This window comes from Rhinatrema bivittatum, chromosome 4 (genome assembly GCF_901001135.1).
Source record: "Rhinatrema bivittatum chromosome 4, aRhiBiv1.1, whole genome shotgun sequence".
Taxonomy (NCBI): domain Eukaryota; kingdom Metazoa; phylum Chordata; class Amphibia; order Gymnophiona; family Rhinatrematidae; genus Rhinatrema; species Rhinatrema bivittatum.
This window is the reverse complement of record NC_042618.1, coordinates 106,958,698-106,975,413: the sequence shown is the minus strand read 5'-3', so window position 1 is coordinate 106,975,413 and position 16,716 is coordinate 106,958,698. Positions and strand designations below refer to the sequence as shown.

Genomic DNA, 16,716 nt, shown 5'->3' with positions numbered 1-16,716 from the left:
TATGAGAAGTATATGCACTGGAATTTCGCAGCACTCCTTGGGACATGTTCATGATATCTCCTTGCCACTCCCAGCACAAGAAGCAGGCAGAGGGGACCACCCTGTTAAGGCTCCTCAGAATGAGGGCTATAATCCCAGTACCTGCACTTCAGGAAAATACGGGGCATTATTCTGTCTATTTCATCATACCCAAGAAGGAAGGTTCCTTTCGCCCCATCCTGGACCTCAAGAGTCCTCTTACCCCCGGCTACCTGCTCCAGCGCCTGGTTCTGCTGCTCTTGCGGCCAGTGGCCGCCGCCTCCGATCCCCGGGCCGCTCCTCTTGCTGCCTGCTCTGGGGTGGATGTCTCTGCTCCAGGGCAGGGAGAAGTCACCATCTCACGCTGTGCCCCCCCTAGGCGCGCACATCAGCTGTTCTTTTAAAGGGGCCACGGCAGGAAGCTTTCCCATGGCCCCGGATTATGACTTCACTAGGTCCCGGTATATAAGGCCGGGCCCAGCCAGTGCTTCCTTGCCTTGGCAACAGATCTCCATGCTGGTCGTGTCCTTAGTTGCTAGTTCTTGTGATTCCTTCATATTCCTGGTTCCTGACTCGTCTTTGTTCCGGTTCCTGATCCTGGTACCTGTTCCTGCTCCTGTGTTCCGTGTCTACCTTGCTTGTTCCTACTGACTGATTTCCTGGCTTTGACTACTGCTTCGTCTGACTACGCTACTGCTTGTCTCCTGGAACTGACCACTGCTTCACCTGACTACGCTACTGCTTGTCTCCTGGTATTACTATGCTACAGCTTGTCTCCTGGAATTGCCCTCTGCTTTGCCTAACTACGCTACTGCTTGTCTCCTGGAACTGACCACTGCTTCACCTGACTACGCTACTGCTTGTCTCCTGGAACTGACCACTGCTTCACCTGACTACGCTACTGCTTGTCTCCTGGTATTACTATGCTACAGCTTGTCTCCTGGAATTGCCCTCTGCTTTGCCTAACTACGCTACTGCTTGTCTCCTGGAATTGACCTCTGCTTCGCCTGACTACATTTATGCCCGTCTCCTGGTTTAACCTTTGCCTTGCCTGACCATTCTCCTGCTGACTTCTGGTATTGACCCACGCTTGCCTTACCACTCTTCCTTGCCTGCTGCCCACCCTGAATTCAGCCTGTTCTACGATGCTCCACTTGTCTTCATTCTGGACTTGGCCTTTCAGGCTTCGGCCTGCTCTTATTCGGGCGCCCTCTATCTGCCTCCTGTTTCCATTGGTGCCTGGGTCTCCGGGACTCCGCCTCGTTCAGATCGGACCACCTATACCAACTACCGCTGCTGGTCCCTGGCTGACCTCCTCATCGTCCCTCAGAGGACCTCGGATGGAGGCCCACCTAAGTCCAGCCGGCCCCGGTACCCAAGGGCTCAACCTGCGAGGAACGAGGGCTGGTATTGGTGAAGCTCCAGCCGGCCTCCGTCAGTCAGTCAGTTCTGCCTGCTGACAGTGGGGACCTGTAGGGCTTGCCCTGCGGGTAGCGTCAAGCCCACCTTGGCCCAAGGGTCCACCTCCTGCACAACAGTATCAACCGACATCTACGAATGATTCATTTCTGCATGGAAAACTTACGCTCCATGGTAATGGCTGCACAATCAGAAGAGTTCTTAACCTCCCTGGACCTATCTTGAGGCCTACCTACATATTCCAATCTGGCAAGAACATCAGCGTTTCCTATGCTTTGCAGTACTGGATCACCATTATCAGTTTTGGGCACTGCCTTTTGGCCTGGCCACCACCGCCAGAACATTATCCAAGATTATGGTGGTCGTAGCAGCAGCATTGAGAAAAGAAGGAATCCTGGTGCACCCGTACTTGGACGACTGGTTGATCCAGGCAATGTCCATGGAAGAGAGTCTCCAGGTGACCAACAGGATGATCTCCTTGCTTCAGGAACTTGGTTGAGTCATAAACCTGGACAAAAGCAGTCTCAAACCCTCCCAATCCTTGGAATATCTGGGAGTCTGGTTCAACATCAAGCAGGGCAAGGTCTTCCTCTCGACCATGCAGATAAGGAAGTTGATATCCTAAGTGCGTCTGTTGATGAACACAGGAGATACTAATGTCTTTCTATACATCTCTGCACAGCAGGATTGTGCCAGTGAAATAAAATCAGAACCAGGATTGTAACCATCCAAATAATATAACACAATTACATATCTCATTCACTTACTGAAACATTGGTTGAGTGTAAGGCAAATCTCTAGTCTTAACTAATGGTCCCTAAGATCCCAGTTATCTATTTTTTTCCCGATTTATCACCTGCTTTTCTGCATAGTGCTCAAGAGAAAAACAATAATCAATAACGTTCAAATTACAAACCATATAATAAAAATAATCACAAACAATTAGCTCACAAGCATAAAATAATAATACCAAATATAATCAAGACAAAATGAAATGACACTTCCCTTCTTGATAGAAAGACAATGTCATTCTTTAGGGGATGGATGGGCAGAAAACACAATCCATCTCTCTCCCTACCCTGGCAAATGGCTAAAGGGGACCATTACCCTACCAGAGGGAGTCAGCTCACTCATACAGCTAACTGCATCACTCCAGACCTGGGTCCTTTTACGCACCGTAAACACTGCAGTTTTGGTTCTGATGTTTTCCAAAACATTCCTACTGTCCAATGCATTTCAAAGGGGGTTTAAAGCAAATTCCTCATTCCCTCCAAAGTACCCCTCACAATAACTTTCAGCTGTTAGCAAATGCTTACATGTGGCACTTTAAAGCATTGAGGCAGATTTGCCAGTCTTCAGAAGGACTGTATTATAGAAAACAACAGAAAAAGAATTGGTGAAAATACAAGAATTGGCACTATCTCACGTTGCCGCATTAGTACATGGGTCAGGAAAACAAAGCTCCGACTTCCATATTTAGGTGACCACAAATCAAATATCAAATTAAACTGTTTCCCCCTCTCATGAACTTTGCTTTCTCTTTATAGATTTGGTACAACTTCCAAACATTTGAACGGTTTGTAGGTCTCTGTACTTTGAAGGTCCCCGTCATTCTGGACAATGTAAGTATGTGGGGCTTCTCTTTGGCTACTAATAGAATTAAGCAGTGAATTAATAGATAGGCCTAAGGGGCTCAATATTCAAAGTGCATTCAGCATTACTTAACTGGATAAGTAGAATTTATGCAGTTAAGTAGGAGCCACTAAATTTGTGCTTACGTTCAGCAGCTGCTGCTTAGCCACATAAGTCCCTTATACAGCTAAAATGTTAGCTGCATAAGTTGTGGGCGGATCAGGGTGGAGCAACTTAGCTACATAACTTACGCAGCTAAGTAGCAATATTTGGTCTTAGCTGCATAAATTAAGCGGCTGTGTTAGACCTGCCATAGAACAGTCTAACTTAGCTGGTTATAAGTTATATGGCTAAGTGCAAATATATATACACGATATTCAGTGACATAGCTGTGCCACTGAATATACCATGTAACTTAGCCGGATAAGTTATATTCAGCCAGGTTACTTAAACCGCTAGCTTTCAATATTGGGCCTAAGATAACACAGCACCTAACTGGCAGCTGAGTGGCACTTAACTTTTCAACCTGTTTAAACCTAGCTGATTTTCAAACACAAGATACCCACAGGGCCATGTGATTGGTGCCATTGATGCTGCCATTGTGGGAATGCCAGGTCACTCAAGGGGTTCTTCCCTACTCGTCGGATCTCTCGGGGGTAGTGGGAAGGGGAACTCCACCCCACACCACTTCCACCTTAGGCCGCACAGAGTGCTATTCTTCCCATCCATACAAGACACTACTGGGACTAAGGTTATATACATTGTGTTAAAGAGCTGCTTGGGGATAAAAGTAGAATTATGCAAAGTCAAATGATGACATAAAGCAGTGATATGTGGCATCGCTGCTGTTCCACAAGAGGGGAGAGCCTTAGGCTGTCATGACTAATGCAGTAGACATAGCCCTAAAGCAGAGCCAGCGGGTACTATGGGGGATAGTGGAAACATTGTGCTTCCTGGTCCCTTATTTATCTTCTCTTTGTCTTATCTGCCAAGCAGCCAGAGAGAGGAAGTGCAGCACTTTCGGCACATTGTCTGATGTCTCTGGTTTAGTCCTGTGGCCTGCAGCTTCTCCTGAGTCCCATTGCTTCTGTGTTTGTGGTGTTTGCTTTGTTGCTGCTCTCTAGTTGCCCAGGAGAAAGGTCAAGATTAGGAAGATGGCGGGCTGAGAGTTGATGAGAACAAAGAGTGGAGAATGGGGGCTGGGAGCTGGGAGCTGGAAATAGCAAACAGGATGAGGTGGAACGAGAAATCAAGAGAATCAAATTAGAAGACTGATTGAGGGGAGAATTAATAGATGAAGCTGAAAGACTAATAGGCAGAGAAAAGAGAGGTACAGGGCAGAAGAGGTAGGGATAAAGGGAAATGGAGGACTGGGAGGTACAGGGGAAAGAATAAGAGAGGGAAGATTGAGGGCTAGGGTATGTGGGGGGACAAGCCAGGCAGGGATATGAAAGTCTGGGAAGTGTGGGGAAAGGGTCAGGGAGAGGGAGCTGGAGAGCTGAAAGCCAGCAAAGAAGAGATGAAGAGTTCAGAGGAGTGACAGGGAAATGGAAGGATGGAAAATGAATTGTGAGAAATGGGAGGGAGAGAGGTAAAACAGAGAGATAGTTGGAGAAGAAAGATGAAGAGAAATGAGATTAAAGAAAGGTCTGTGAGACAAGTGAGAGAGATGGAAGAAGAAAGGAGAGAAGTGTAGAAGGATAGAGAACATGGCAAGTAGAACCAGGAAATAACATTAGAAGACAGACAAGGTAAAAGCAGAGAAAAGATTAAGGGGGAAAAACCTTTACAATTGAGATAAAGAAAAAGCAAAAGTACATTTTGAATTTTTGCAAATCAGGGGGTACATGAAATATCTCAAACTCTTGAAAGGGCACCATACTCATGAAAGATAGAGAACCACTGGCATAAAGAAGCATGTTTGGGGCAATTACTGCGGGCATACAGGGGCCAGATATTCAGCCAGCAGATAGCCAGAGAAGTAGGACTTATCCAGCTATCTAGCAGCCGCTGAGTATCTGCTTAAGTTTAGCGGCTCTAGATAGCCGGATAAATCACTTATCTGGCTCTCTCTTAGCCAGAGAACTTTGTGGGCGGGCAGTGGGTAATTCGGAGTGGTGCTACTTATCTGGTAAGGTAGCAATATTGATACTTAGCCAGACAATTTGTCCATCTATGTTAGACCTGCTCAATAGCAGATGGATATAACTTATCCGGCTAAGTTGCAATATATGAGCAGATATTCAGCGACATAGCTCTGCTAATGAATATCCTTGTAACTTAGCTGGATAAGTGTTATCTGGCTAAAATACTTAGTAGGCCAGGATTTGAATATGTTTTTAATTGAATTCTACATGAATAGCCAAGCACATTTTTAACCCACAGACTTTCCATAAGGTAGAAAATATATATCATAGTATATACCAATGTTTTGAAACACTGATGTTCCTAGTTCATTTCGTTCTCTGAAAACCAATGTGATATGAAATTATGCAGTTTTGAGAATTGACCCCCTCCCCCTTCCCAGCCCTCCTTATTCTAACAGACAATAAACATTATCTAAGAAAGCTTCAATTTAAAACATAGACTTCATTTAGCTAATTGCTATTTCGCCCTAGATCAAACAGTGACCATACAAACTGAGATGCTCAAATCTTATCATTACACAATGTTGTTAGATATTCCACATGATAAACATTCCAAAAATGCTTTAATAGTGAAGAATTAGATGGCATTTACTCTTGCTTCCAATAGAACACAATTTTGCATTGAGCTGCTATCAACAATTGTCTGATTAACTTACTCAATTTAATTGGTACATCAGATATTGGCAAACCAAATAAATATATTTTTGGTTCCAAAGGAAGTGCGATCTTAGTTATATGATAAGACTGCACTACAGATCGTTCCCACTAAATATGACTCATAGTAGCTACAGTAGTATATTAGCACAATTATGCCAACATCTATCACCAATGTGAAGATATATTTTACCCAGTCTCTGAGGAACTAAGTACCACCTGTAACAGACTTTGTAACCATTTTCCAATACAGTAAAAGTAAAAGACAAGTGGAGTAGCAGCCTAGTGGTTAGAGCAGTGGGCTATGAGCCAGGTGACCAGGGTATGAGTCCTGCTGTTGCTCCTTGTGACCTTGGGCAAGTCACTTTACCCTCTATTGTCTCAGGTACAAACTTAGGCCTGGATTGATGTGTTTTCTACATACAACCACTGAGGGGACCATGTTTAGTAGGTTTAAGCTGAGAGAGCACCTAGTTGTATGCCTGCACGCTAGATAGGTATTTATATCTCTATGGGAGGCCCACCTAGTAACTCGAGGTGAGGTTTAGGTATTAATGTAGGGGTTAGGGGGCACTTTGACATTCAAAGTGAGACGTACAAACAGAGCAGTGCTCTCTTGTGAAGATTTGATGACCTTCGGAGTGAGGAAACTCACCCAAAGATGAGATTTGTGCAGTGTTTTCTCAACCTAGCTTGATGTTACCCAGGTAGAGAGTCCATTAAGCTAGGTTGAGAGAACATTGCACAGATCCCCATGCTAATCAACTAAGGGTATCAATTGAGACACCACAAAATTTTTAAAATTAGGCACCCCTTCCTTTGGTTGGGAAAGCACTGTTTTTTGCCACCCTAGATGGCCTTTATCCTCCAAATGTTGCGGAATATTTTCCTTTGCACTTGCTTAAGTATCACACCAGGTATTATTATTACTGGCAATGTTTGGCAAAGATAGCAAAAATGTGGTAAAACATTCATTTTTACACTAGCTACCTGCCCAAACCAAGTTTAACTTAGCCCAATTTTCCAAATCCATATGAATTTATTAATGGCAAATAGCCTGCAATAGCTTGTATCTGTGTGGTGAAATATTCACTCCAAAATAATCAGGCCGATACAGTACAGCCTGCTATTGGACGCACGTTTTCCCTTACCCCTTATTCAGTAAGGGGAGGAAAACGTGCGTCCAACCCGCGGCACCTAATAGCGCCCTCAACATGCAAATGGATGTTGATGGCCCTATTAGGTATGCGCGTGGGGTACAGAAAGTAAAATGTGTAGCCAAGCCGCACATTTTACTTTCAGAAATTAGCGCCGACCTTTGGGTCGGCGCTAATTTCTTCCAGCACCGGGAAAGTGCACAGAAAAGCAGTAAAAACTGCTTTTCTGTGCACCCTCCGACTTAATATCATGGCGATATTAAGTCGGAGGTCCCGAAGAGTAAAAAAAGTAAAAAAAATAAAAATAAAAATTTGAATTCGGCCCGCGGTTGTTGGGCCGAAAACTGGACGCTCAATTTTGCCGGCATCCGGTTTCCGAGCCCGTGGCTGTCAGCGGGCTCGAGAACCGACGCCGGCAAAATTGAGCGTCAGCTGTCAAACCCGCTGAAAGCCTCCGCTCCTGTCAAAAAGGAGGCGCCAGGGACGCGCTAGTGTCCCTAGCGCCTCCTTTTACCCGGATCTACTGCCAGACCTAATTTAAATACTGAATCGCGCGCACCGGTGAGTGGCCAGTGTGCGTGCCGGGAGAGCGGGCGTTTGTCTCTTACTCCCTTGTTTAAGTCTGATGGCAGCCAAATAAAAGACCAGGCTTTTATTTCACTTTTTTTTTCCCTACTCCTCAAGCTTCAGTAGCTTGGTCTAGGAATTCTATAGAGGGAACACTCACATCCCTCTGGGAGGGGAGCTGTGCTCTATATTTTTCCTGTGGTGACCTCTGCTTGACAATCGCATAGCTGAAGGGGCACTGGGGGCAGCTGCAGTCTGCTTTCTGCCAGAGCAAGTCTTAGCCATATATGAGATGAGAAGCAAGAGAAAATTATTTTTGGCAGGTATGATGGAGCCTTGATGAGAGACAGATATTAAAGGAGTAAGGACAGGGATCTTTTAGAACTTGAAAATACTTTTCTCCCAAAAGCAAATTACTTAACTTTAAGAGATATTTTTGTAGAAAAATACACAAAAACTTGACAGATGAATTACATGGTTTTGGCAAGAGAAATTATGTGAAGAAATTTAAGTGGGGATTTTTTTTTCAGAAAGCTGTAAATACAGTGCATTAGGAGCAGGAGGTTCTTGGAATTCCTAAAATCTAAAATGTGAAATGTAACATTTTCCTAGCATGTAGCCAAATGGACTCAGGATCAATGGGTTATGCTCCCCTGCCAGCAGATGGAGACAGGGTCAGATTTCAAAGCTGATGTCATCCAAATACATCCCTGCAATGACCTCAGCCCTTCAGTATTTCTCCTTTTCCAGCAGATGGTGGACATACTTCTCCCTATGAGGATTGCTGTACTTTTTGGAAGGAGAAATGCTACATTTAAATTGGAGAAAAAAATTTAACCCAGCTCTCCTGTGGTGTTACCTAAAGGTCATTTCCCCAGTTCCTGAGGTGAATTCTGAGATCCCTGTTATGGGTGTGGACTTTGCTGCTTAAGCAGCTGAAAGGCAGCAGGTGCAGGAAGCTGAGCGTAGCAGTGGCGGCAAAAGCCCTCTCCCCCCGCAGCCGGAGACCGTCTCTGTACTCAGCCAGTAACCGCTGAGCCCAGGTAAGTAAAAAAAAAAAAAGAGAGAAGATGATTTACCTCCTGATTCAGACACATTTGGAGAGGTTTCGGTAAGACTTCCTCTAGTCTCCTTGCTCGGCACATCGTACTGACGTCATTCCTGATCCCATTGTGGTAAGGGGAAGTGGACTTCCAAGCGGGTCGAGCGTACCCCCCGTGGACTAGGCCCTACTTTAGGCTTGGTCGGCACACTGCTTGGTAGGCCACGGCGTTGCCATCTTGCGCGCGTCTTTGTGTGTGCCATATTGCCCTCCATAAAACGTGCCCTCCATACGTGGCCTCCATACGTGCCCTCCATACGTGCCCTCCATAAAACGTTGGTATGCACAGTGCATTGGCTCTGCGCAAGTGCTGTGTGTATAACCTTGTGCACGTACATAAGCGCACAACCTACTAAGTGCAGAATATAGGTAAAGCTGGGCACATGGGTGGTGTGCGCGCCTCGCTGCATCCCGCCTAGGGTACCCAAAATTTGTGCGCATAAAAATTTAAGCGCGAGCTGACAGAACACACAGTTAACCACCACCAGTCGCTCTGGCAGTCAAGAAACGTAAGCGCTTTTCTCTCTGTGCTGCTTGTCATATTAGGGCTTCACAGTCTGACCTGGATTCCAACTTATGTCAGCACTGTGAAGGAAACCCAGGGAGAGTTGGCCTCCCTGGACTTTGCTAAGCCCGACTTCTCCTATTCAGAGGATGGGTTAGCCACAGCCTTAACTGGAAGTACCCTGGATCTGAGTACACCCAGGACTGGGTCATCCATAGAAGAGGGAAATTCAGTGGCACCTACCCCACCACCTCCTGGGCTAGGCATGGACCAGCTGCTTTCTCTTGGGTGGAATTTTTCCAGGGCCTTCAGGCCTTCGTACAGGTGCAGTCTGTTAACTCACTTGCCCCCTGTCCGGACGGAAACTTAGCTGGGAAGTCTTCCCTCTGTCAGTCCTATCGGCAGACCTCGAGGCATGCATCGCCTCTCCATGGGTATCCCTGGCAGGGACCTGGATGGCACAGATGAAGAGGAGGATACAGATTCCTTGAAAGATGAGGAAATTTCCCCTGGTTTAGAATCATATCGGACTATGTTTACAGTTTTTCCATAGAGACGAATTGCCGGCTCTGGTTTCCCAGACCCTGAAGATGCTGGGAGTTCCTGGGGCGGGCTCTATGATGGAACCAAAGAAGAATCCAATTCTGATATCCCTCTGGAAAGCTTCTTGCTACTTTCCAGGACTGGAAGCAATCCAGGAGTTGATTGACCTGGAATGGGATGCCCAGAAGCAAGTTTTAAAGGGGGATGAGGTAAGAAGTTCTATACCCACTGGATCTGGCAGTGAGAGAGCGTTTGCGTTTCCCTAAAGTGGATGTGCTGGTCTGTGCCATCTCTAAGCGAACAGCTATCCTAATGGAGGGAGGAGTGGCCTTAAAGGATGCACAAGATACACGGATGGAGTCCATCCTTAAACCGGCCTTTGACGCAGTAGCAATGACCTTACAGATTGCTTATTGTTGTGCCCTGGTAGCTCATTTATGCCTACTTCTCTTTCAGGAGATGGATGACTTGGGGGTGAATTTCAGAACAGTTATGGAACCTACTGCCACCTTTTTAGCTGACGTGGGCTTGGACCTAGTCTGTAATTCAGCCAGAGGAGTGGCCTCAGTGGTGGCGGCCAGAAGACAGCTATGGCTGCAGAACTGGTCAGCAGACGCAACCTCCAAGGCAAATCTTACACAGATGTCCTTTAAAGGATCACTCCTTTTTGGAAGCAAATTGGAAAAGCTGGCCAGTAAATGGGACGAATCTCTAGTTCTCTGGCTAAAAGATGATAAGAGAAAGCAGTTACAGTGCCCCTTGCCTATGAGGGGTCGATCCAGAGGCTCCCAATGCTTTCAACCATACAGAAACTTAACATTTCAGAGGTCTAGGCCCTTTGGAATGACTCAGTCCTTTTGTAGTCAACAGCCCAAAAGAGGAGCAGGCACAGATTCAGGTTCGTCCTGAACCTCCCCTAATGAAATTTTTGCCGACCCCACTCTCAGAACGAGAAGATAGGGGTCAACTGTCCCTCTTCTCCTAGAGGTGGGTCGAGATCACTTTGGACAAATGGGTACTGGAGGTCATACGAAAAGGATATGCGCTGGAATTTCACAGCACTCTTCGGGACATATTCATGATGCCTCCTTGCCACTCCCAGCACAAGAAGCAAGCAGTGGAGACTACTCTTTTAAGGCTCCTCAGGATGAGGGCTATAATCCCAGTACCTGTGCCCCAGGAAACTATGGGTGTTATTCCATCTATTTCATACCCAAAAAGGAAGGTTCCTTTTGCCCCATCCTGAACCTCAAGAGCGTCAACAGACATCTACAAGTGAATCATTCCGCATGGAAACTCTACGCTCAATGATTATGGTCATACAATCAGGAGAGTTCTTCACCTCCCTGGACCTATCCAAGGCCTACCTAGATATTCCAATTTGTCAAGAGCACCATTGTTTCCTATTCTTTGTGGTACTGGGTCACCATTATCAGTTCCGGGCACTGCCCTTTGGTCTAGCCACTGCCCCCAGAACATTTTCCAAGATTATGATGGCTGTAGCGGCAGCATTGAGAAAAGAGGGAATCCTAGTGAACCTATATTTGGATGACTTGTTGATCTGGGCCAAGTTCATGGAAGAGAGTCTCCAGGTGACCAACAGGATGACCTCCTTGCTTCAGGAACTCAGTTGGGTCGTAAACCTGGACAAAAGCAGTCTCAAGCCCTCCCAGTCCTTGGAATATCTGGGAGTCAGGTTTGACAACAAGCAGGACAAGGTCTTCCTTCCATCCACGCAGATAAGGAAGTTGATATCCCAAGTGCGCCAGTTGACGAGCACAATATGCCCAATGGTGTGGAGCTAACTCTCAAGTTCTTGGTTTGATGGCAGCAACCATGGAGGTAGTGCCGTGGATGAGGGCACTCATGCGACCACTTCAATGCTCACTACTGTCACATTGGAACCTGCAATCTCAAGACTATTCGATTTGCCTCCACTTACCAATGGGAATATGCTCTGGGCTCCAGTGGTAGATGCAGGAAGCTCATCTGAGCACCTCCTCTCTGAACTGGCTGGTCCTCACAACAGACGCATGCCTCCAGAGCTGGGGAGCTCACTATCAGGAACTGATGGCCCAGGGATGTTGGACCGAGGAAGAGGCTTTCAGGAACATCAACTGCCTTGAAGCCCGGGCAGCAGATTGGCGTGTCTACAATTCAGCCACAGACTCCAGGATCAAGTGGTCCGAGTAATGTCGGATAACGCAACGACAGTTGTCTACATCAACTACCAGGGTGGAACCAAGAGCTAGCAGGTATCACATGAGATAGATCTCCTTATGGAATGGGTGGATATACATCTACAGATGATCTCAGCCTCTCACATCGGAGGAAAAGACAATGTCATTAGACTTTCTAAGCAGGTAGAGTCTGGATCCAGGAGAGTGGGCATTGTCGGCCAAAGCCTTTCATCTGATAGTAGATTGCTAGGGTCTCCATCCATCCATCCCCAGCTGGCCACATCTCACAATGCAAAACTTCCCCGATTCTTCAGTCGCAGAAGTGATTAGTGGTCCCTGGGGATCAATGCTCTCAGTCAGACCTGGCTGGATAAAGAGTTGCTATACACCTTCCCTCCATGGCCCCTGCTGGGCAGGGTCATTCACAGAATCGAGCACCACACGGGACTAGTCCTACTAGTAGCGCCAGATTGGCCCAGGCATCCATGTTATGTGGAAATGCAGAGACTCCTAGTGGAGACCCCCTTGTGCCTCCCACTGCACAGGAACCTGCTATAGCAAGGACAGTCCTTCACGAGAATCGGACTCGGACTCTTATTCGGTCTGGCCCTTGAGAGTGCTCGCCTGATGAAGCAAGGAATTTTGCGGCAGTAGTTGCCACCCTTACTCTGCGTGTGGAAATTCTCTAATTCCCTAGCGTATGTGAGGTCTGGAGAGTTTTGAGGCCTGGTGCGAGGAAAGCAGTGTCCCCCCTCAGGTGATCAAACTCCACTAATTCTGGAATGTTTGCAGGATGGCTTGAATAAAGGTTTGACCCGTAAATCCTTGACAGTCAGGTAGCGGCTCTCTTCCTGTTCAGGGGTAAGGTGATGGAACTCACCTGACAACTCATCCGACGTGGCCCTCCTTTTTCTGAAAGGGTGAAGCACCTCCGGCCACCCCTATGGTGGCCGGTTCTCTTGTGGAATCTAATCTAGTTATGGAATATTTGGCAGGGCCCTCCTTTCAGCCGCTGCTGCAGTCTTTCCTTGCATTTATTACCTTGAAACGATGTTCCTGGTGGCTATATGCTCGGCACGTTGCATCTCTGAAATACAGGCATTGTCGTATCAGGAACCGTTTCTCCGGATGACTCCAAGAGCATTACAGCTTCATACCATTCCATCCTTCTTGCCCAAAGTAGTCTCAGAGTTTCATTTGAACCAGTCCATTTCATTGCCATTCCTAGATAAGCACAAGGACGTGGAAGAATACTGCCTCCTCCGTCATTTGAATGTCAGTACACTTTTGGTGTGGAATCTGGAAGTTTCAGAACCAGTCTGAAAGACTGCCTGTTTGTCCTTCATGGTGGAAGGAAGTAGGGCGAACCAGCTTTGTGGGCTACCATTGCTCACTGGATTAAGGAGGTGGTCATACGGTATGTGTAAAATATAAGTAACACGATATCCTCTAATTGCTGTAATTTTTCTTTATGCTTAAGTATAGTTGTTCTTGGAATTACCTTCTTTTTCATTAATATTACATAGGAGAAGATATTGCAGTTAGTTTATGTATATTAAAACATTTCTTTTTGCTCCTTGTTATTTGACTTCTAATGTAAACTGCATCTCCTAATTGTATTTTGCTTTAAAATTACCTGTAATATGGTAAAAATACTATAATAAAAAATTTAAAAAAAAGGAGGTGGTCATGGGAGCTTACGTGGAGGCAGGAAAGCCATTACGTCTCAGGTTAAAGCTCAATCCACTAGGTGGTCATGGGAGCCTATGTGGAGGCAGGAAAACCATTACGTCTCAGGTTAAAGCTCAATCCATGGTAGTCTCATGGGCAGAAGCTAGACTGCTGTCTCCCAACAATATCTGCCAAGTGGCAATGTGGTCCTCCTTGTACACCTTCTCTAGATTCTATCACCTGGACATACAGGCCCGAGAGGATTCAGCCTTTGCAAGAGTGGTGTTAACCAGACCGCAGGCAGCCTCCCACCCCAATCGGGAGTAGCTTTTTACATCTCATTGGTCCTGAGTCCATCTGTCTACACGCTAGAAAATGGAGAATTACTTACCTGATAATTTCGTTTTCCTTAGTGTAGACAGATGGACTCAGCATCCCGTCCAGGGCTGCCCAAGAACAATTCCAAGGATTCACTCATGGAGTGGATATCAATTCCAAGAGTTTACGGGTAAGCCGTCATCCAGGCCCTAGTTCGGGGCAACTATATTCTTACTGGGGTTCAGTGTTTATGATTGGTTGAGAACAATTATGGTTATCCATTTTTAATCATATTTTAAATCAAGTTGTTTTCAATAGTATGTCCACAGTGGCTTTTGAAGAGAATACTGAAGTGCTGAGGTCACTGCAGGGGTGCATCTACTGTGTTGTTAGCTTTGAAATCCGACTCCGTCTCCATCTGCTGACAGGGGAGCATAACCCATTGGTCCTGGGTCCATCTGTCTACACTAAAGAAAACAAAATTTTTAGGTAAGTAATTTCTCCATTACATCAAAGGCTAGGGCTTAAATTTGGGAGATGCAGTGCTGAGTGATTTATAGCATAATATGGATATATGCTGGCTGGAAACGGAGAAATAGTTTGGTGTAATTCCAGTTACCACTGAGTGTTTTGCGGATGTGGTCTGGAATGTGCTGTCAGGTGAGACCTTAAAGCTGAAGGAGGCCAGATGCTGGGCACACTGATTTCGGGCTCTGCTACAAAAGAGTCCCAACTGCTGGGACAGAAAAGGGGCTCAGGTGTGCCGTCTCACTTGCCTCTATCCCTAAAATACTGGGTGAAATACAGCATCAAAATCTTTCGTCAGGATTTGCCCCCTCCCTCCCCATCCATGAACCCACCCACATTCTTCTATATCAGCTTTGCTGTTACTTGCAGATCCCAGTTTTCCAGCGTGGTGGAACTGTGATACCCTTGAAGACGATGGTAGGAAAATCCACCGAATGGATGGACAGAATTTCTTATGAACTTCATGTTGCCCCGGACTCCAAGGTGCAGTTTTTCAGGATCTCATTTTGTTTTGCATGGTTAATGTATCTTGCATACCCTATGACTCCTCTTGGCAACAAGCATGGACAGAGTCTCTCCTGTATGGTGAATGCGCTCTATAGCCTCTGATGTACCCTAGGTTGTGGGAGTGTCTCCTCAATCCTCAACCCCTGAACTGAAATGCCCTTTTTCTGTGCGTTTAGATCTTGAAAACATAATTGTGGTAAAGTATATCCCAATCAGTGGACTATTTTCCACTGTGGTAACACATTTTACAATTAGCGTGTAAGCACCCACTTAACATTGAGCAAAGTACTCACTTTAAATGCTGATGCAAATTTTGACTTATATCAGTAAAGCCATTCCACAATCCCAAAGCACTGCAGTCGAGACTCACTGTAAAGTCTTTCTGTCATTACTAAATCAGTATTAGCAAGAAAGAGCTTGGTACATGTACGAACAAATGAGACCAAAATGGCACACCATGTAGGCGGAAAGCTTTACCATGTCGAAGATGAGAAAGCGCCAAGGCAAAAGCAGGCGTTTTTCTGCATGCTCATGATTGTTTGGGCTCCCTGCAAGCTCTAGTTTTAATGGAATGCAATTCATATTGTCAGGCTTTTTGGGACTGAATTTGCCTTACTGTATTTTTGTCCTTTCAATATTTGAAATGCTGCTGCAGTTGTCTGTGAATTTGACTTATTTTTTCTTGCCTTTTATGTGGCCTCTGTAGATCTCAATTGCAAGATGCCCATCTGCTTTTGCTTCTTACCCAGAAGAAATGAGTACTAAGGTGTTTTATGAATACGAGGCAGGATCTCACAGGGAAGACTGGATGGGGCAGTTGGACTTTGTCTGCCATCATCATCTACTGTTTTATCATGTTACTCTCACACTTGCTCTTTTCTCAGAGACTGTTGAATCTGAAAAAAGCCTCATTCAGCATTAAGTCGCCATTTTTTATGTCCTGTGCAGGACTTTGCTGTGGGCGAACTTTACATAGACGATGGGCATTCATTCCAGTATCTCCATGAGAACCAGTTCCTGTACAGAAAGTTTACTTTCACAAGAATATTCTCTCTTCCAGGTAATAGGAATGCCCATCATACCTTTATTGTACCATCAGTATAAGAGTTAATCTTTTTTGTTATATAAGGAAACTCTATAGGTGGAAAACAATCCATTTTTTTCAGTTGATTGTAAGGCATAATTGCTTTCCTATTGCTGAAATATTAACATTTGAAATAGCATATAGATACCTGGTCCAAGTGCTGTATGTTAAACTTTGGACTCGTACAATATACAGCAGTCAGATAATGGCCCTCTTTCCAGTGTATCTTTGTTCTCCAAGCTTGCTTTCTCGCCCACAACCTCTGCGTTCCTTTATAGCTGTGCAGATGATAAAGGGCGATACAGCACAGAGTGTGTGGTTGAAAGGGTCCACATCCTGGGAGTTAGAAAGCAGCCTTCTTCTGTAACCGCCAGTGACTGTGGTAAGGAAAAAACACCTCTTTTTGAATTAATGCAAACTGTAGACTCGTGTTTCACACATAAAAGAGGTGTACAATGTCCCCGTCCATTTTTTTGGTGTCACAATCTATATCCTCACACAATGTGATAAAAAATTCTGGGTCAGCATCATTTTTCAGCCGCCACTCACTCTCGCACAGCAGCCCCCTGCACTGTAGCTGATGTGGACTCTTATTGTCACCCTTCTCTATACTTTCTCTAGTTCTGCTACATGTTTTTTGAGATGGGGCAACCAGAACTGCACACAATACTCAAGGTGTGGTCT

The 16,716-nt window shown here is 45.7% G+C and overlaps 1 protein-coding gene across 1 annotated transcript in view; it reads left to right on the top strand.

The window, feature by feature from the left end:
- Positions 1 to 16,716, top strand: part of GANC (glucosidase alpha, neutral C) — a 122,527-nt gene that overhangs the window by 97,118 nt on the left and 8,693 nt on the right. The window contains 5 exon segments of the mRNA XM_029598630.1: positions 2,985 to 3,059; positions 14,811 to 14,924; positions 15,897 to 15,978; positions 15,981 to 16,008; positions 16,311 to 16,414. Coding sequence (XP_029454490.1) covers positions 2,985 to 3,059; positions 14,811 to 14,924; positions 15,897 to 15,978; positions 15,981 to 16,008; positions 16,311 to 16,414 — 403 coding nt within the window.